At 35.8% G+C, this 3,494-nt stretch overlaps 1 protein-coding gene across 1 annotated transcript; it reads right to left on the bottom strand.

Moving 5' to 3' along the window:
- Positions 1 to 345: 345 nt before the first annotated feature.
- Positions 346 to 966, bottom strand: LOC113348549. The gene has a single exon (XM_026592372.1). It carries the CDS (start codon positions 964 to 966, stop codon positions 346 to 348), a length of 621 nt encoding a protein of 206 aa, XP_026448157.1.
- Positions 967 to 3,494: the final 2,528 nt, after the last annotated feature.

A 3,494-nucleotide genomic window follows, 5' to 3' on the forward strand; every position in this document is an offset into this window, starting at 1 on the left:
GACTTAGAACTGAGCATACATTCTGTAGCACCAGAAGCTAATGCTGCATACGCTGCTGCCCTATGTTTAGTTTTTGCCCAATTCAACATAGGCAGAGCGGAAAACAACTTCAGACTTTGATACTTCCTCCTGAATCTGTTCCGCAACAAAATCTTGAACACCCCCTGATGTAATTTCACCCTCCTCCAATACAGAAACCACTGGAACCCCATTAATATTCCGGCCATGCACAACCGCATGTTGGCCATGCAAAGAATTCTGCGAACTATTTGATAAACCATGAACAGGTTATGGAATGACATGGATTTTTGGAGTTGTCTTCCCCTTATTTCTTTTTGCTTCATGCTAAGCATTCATAACATTAGTGATCGAGCCACCCATATTCTCCTTGTTCATTACCTGATTATCCTGATGAGCGTTAGCTGAAATCTGTAGCTGCTCCGAATTATGATGTTGAATACGTTGTGGAGCATTACCACCATTATTTTGTTTCTTTCTACATTCAGAATCAACATGACCTATGATATTACACTTTGTGCAAAACTTAGGTCTTTTTAAGATCTCTATAGGTTTCCAAAATTCACGACCCCCCACTGTTACATAGATGCCATCCGTATTCAGTTCAGCAAAATTGATATGAATTAGAACTGACGCAAAATACCCATACTCATGAGCCAAAGTGCGCTTATAAACAACTGGTGTGCCTAGGGTTTTTCCTAATGCCAATAACGTCTTCTCTATCCAGTATTCAACAGCTAAGCCTGGAACCTTAACCCAAACCGTTGCATTAGTAGTATTATGTTTATCAGCATCAAAACCTGGAAACCATTCCATTAGGTTAAGTTGTTGTTGTTCAAACATCCAAGCTTCAACATTCAAAATCTTATCTCTATCCTCCACAGATTGTAGTTTGATAATAAAGAATCCTATATTCATAGGAATGAATTGAACACGACCATTATCCATCTGTCATTGCTGTTCCAAGTTATTATTCACATCTTGAAACTTAATACCCTTAAAATCTAAGCGCCCAATGAGACTAAATCTCCATATATCACACCCTTCTTCATAAAAAGAGACAGACAACACAACTGCTGGTTTCCCTTCTTTCAAAGTAGGGTTTGGCAAAGAACTAAGATCCAATGTTGTTGTAGGTAGCTGTTGTTTTCCTAAAACTTTCTCAGCATAAGTAAGAACCCTCGTTTGAGGAGGATCAGTATGATACCCCATCTCAAATCATCCAAGGATGATTGAATAAAGTCAAAAGTTTAAAAACCCCTAAACTTTTCCCCAGAGAGGGAAAAAAATTAAAAAAATAAATTAAAAAAATAAATTAAAAAAATAAAAAAAATCGCCTTTGGTGGATGAGCTTATGAGAACTGAGGTTGTTGTTAATAACCATTATGAAGTACTAGCATCTGAGTTAGGACTGGATAATGATACTTGTTGGGGTTTAGTGGAGGAAGAGGAACAAGAGGATTCAAGTATTTCTGGCGATAGTATGGGCTCTAAAGAATGAGGTGAAGTTGATGCAAACATTCTAGCTAGGAAACAAGCTAGGAAAATTGCCAAGCAAGCTGAAAAAATCATGGCTACGCGTTCTGATGCTAGCTTGGATTCAGCTAACAAGATTTCAAAGTCCAATGAGGATGATCCAAATCGGGAAACTGATCCCAATGAGAAAACTCAAACTTTTTTTTGAGGATAATGTGTTTGTATGAACAATATTTTGTCAAAGGAGGAACTTGAAGAGGCTAGCAACATTCAAAATGATGATGTGCGTGCTAATTTTATTCGAAATCCAGCATTTAGACGAGACTATTTCAATGAAAAAAAGGAGATAATGGATAGAATGTCAACTAAGAAAAAGCTCAATCTCCTATTAAGCTTGTTCCTGGTGGTAATTATGCTTCTGATGAAGATGATTACGAATATGATGATGTTTATGAAGATGAATACAAAGGGCCTTATGGAGACCTTGATTTGAGACAAATAATTGCTGGTATTATTCCCAAGAAGAGGAATTTTAGAGTTCGAAATAAGGGGCGTAGATGCTAGATTTCCTTTTTATGTTTTTTTATCTGTTTAGGAGTTTATTTTATGAGCTTTTAGCTTTTTGTGGCTATTTTTTTCCCCTTTGGTTTATGGGGGTGGGGAGGCCTTGAGCCTCCCATTTTATAATTCTTGTAATTACGTTTTTTTTGTTATAATAAACCTTGGACTTAACAAAAAAAAATAGATACGTCCGACCTAGTTTGTTGGAAACGACTTGATTAATCCTTGGACATTGGTCTTTGGTACCGTCCAAGAACTCTCTTTGTAATTAGGTTCGTGGATTCAATTTTGTAAACGTTCTAATAACAAGAGAGATACAAATATAAGTCTAGACACTTTCCTTGATTGAGTTTTAACTCTCGGAGTTGTGTTGAGTTGGTCCATACAAATTGCCTACGAAAAAGTTTGTGGTGTATTTTGGTACCCCCAGTGTTTTCACAACCGATCCCAAGGAGCAAAACCGAGTTTCCAATATTCACATATCTCTTTATGTTTTATGTGAAGCTTGGAATTAGGGTTTGCTGAGAAACTTTTAGATGTCGACATATTTGAACATGTAAATAACTCTTATCATTAATTGTTCAAAGATATTCCTTGATACTCAAGGTGATCCCATACCGAAAAATGGAAAAACATTTAATTATGATTTTTATAATATATGCTTTAATTAGCAACAATTAAAGCATATCCTCTGGAAAATATTATTAGTTAATGTGCTAGACTAATAATAGAAGTTTTCTAAGAGAGTTTTCGGAAATATGGTTTGGTAATTAATTGGAAATAGGAAAACCGAAATTAAGTAATTTAATGTTAATATCTTGAGAATATTTTCGGTTTTGGAATTTCCTTGTTGTCCAAACAACCTTGGCCTATATATACTTGAGTTACGTTTCTTGCAAACTATCCTAAGAGCCAGGCAAACTTCATTCTTGTTGTTTCTGGTGGAGCCGTCTATCCATAGAGGAAAGTACCTAATTAGGCGAAATCTCATACGACCGCTCGTTTGAAGGCTTCTGTGGGATCAAGAAGCTCTATGAGTACCATTGATGGGAAACTAGACAGTTGCATTGTTATTTTAGTTTTCGATTATCGATTTGATTGACTAACAGTTGTTTGAAACTTTGATTGCACCTAGTTTGTTTATTCTTGAGAACCTTCTCTTTTGATATAAGGCTCACTCAAATTAGATCAAAGTATCAACGAGATCTTTAGAACCATTTTCGGAACTAAAGAATCTTGTGACAGTCCATTGTTAACAGACTCCTTTCTATATATGATTGATCATAAGAGGATTCAAGTTGTGTTGTGCATGTTATTATTGAAGACAAACGAAGATCTGAAAACAATGAAGTTTTTCTTATTAGTTTTCGTATCTTGTGAATTGTGTGCACAAACCTTGATCGGATCCAACTAGAATCGTGTTTATCTTTGATAGGCTT

The sequence above is a fragment of the Papaver somniferum genome, chromosome 1 (assembly GCF_003573695.1).
Source record: "Papaver somniferum cultivar HN1 chromosome 1, ASM357369v1, whole genome shotgun sequence".
NCBI classification, from domain to species: domain Eukaryota; kingdom Viridiplantae; phylum Streptophyta; class Magnoliopsida; order Ranunculales; family Papaveraceae; genus Papaver; species Papaver somniferum.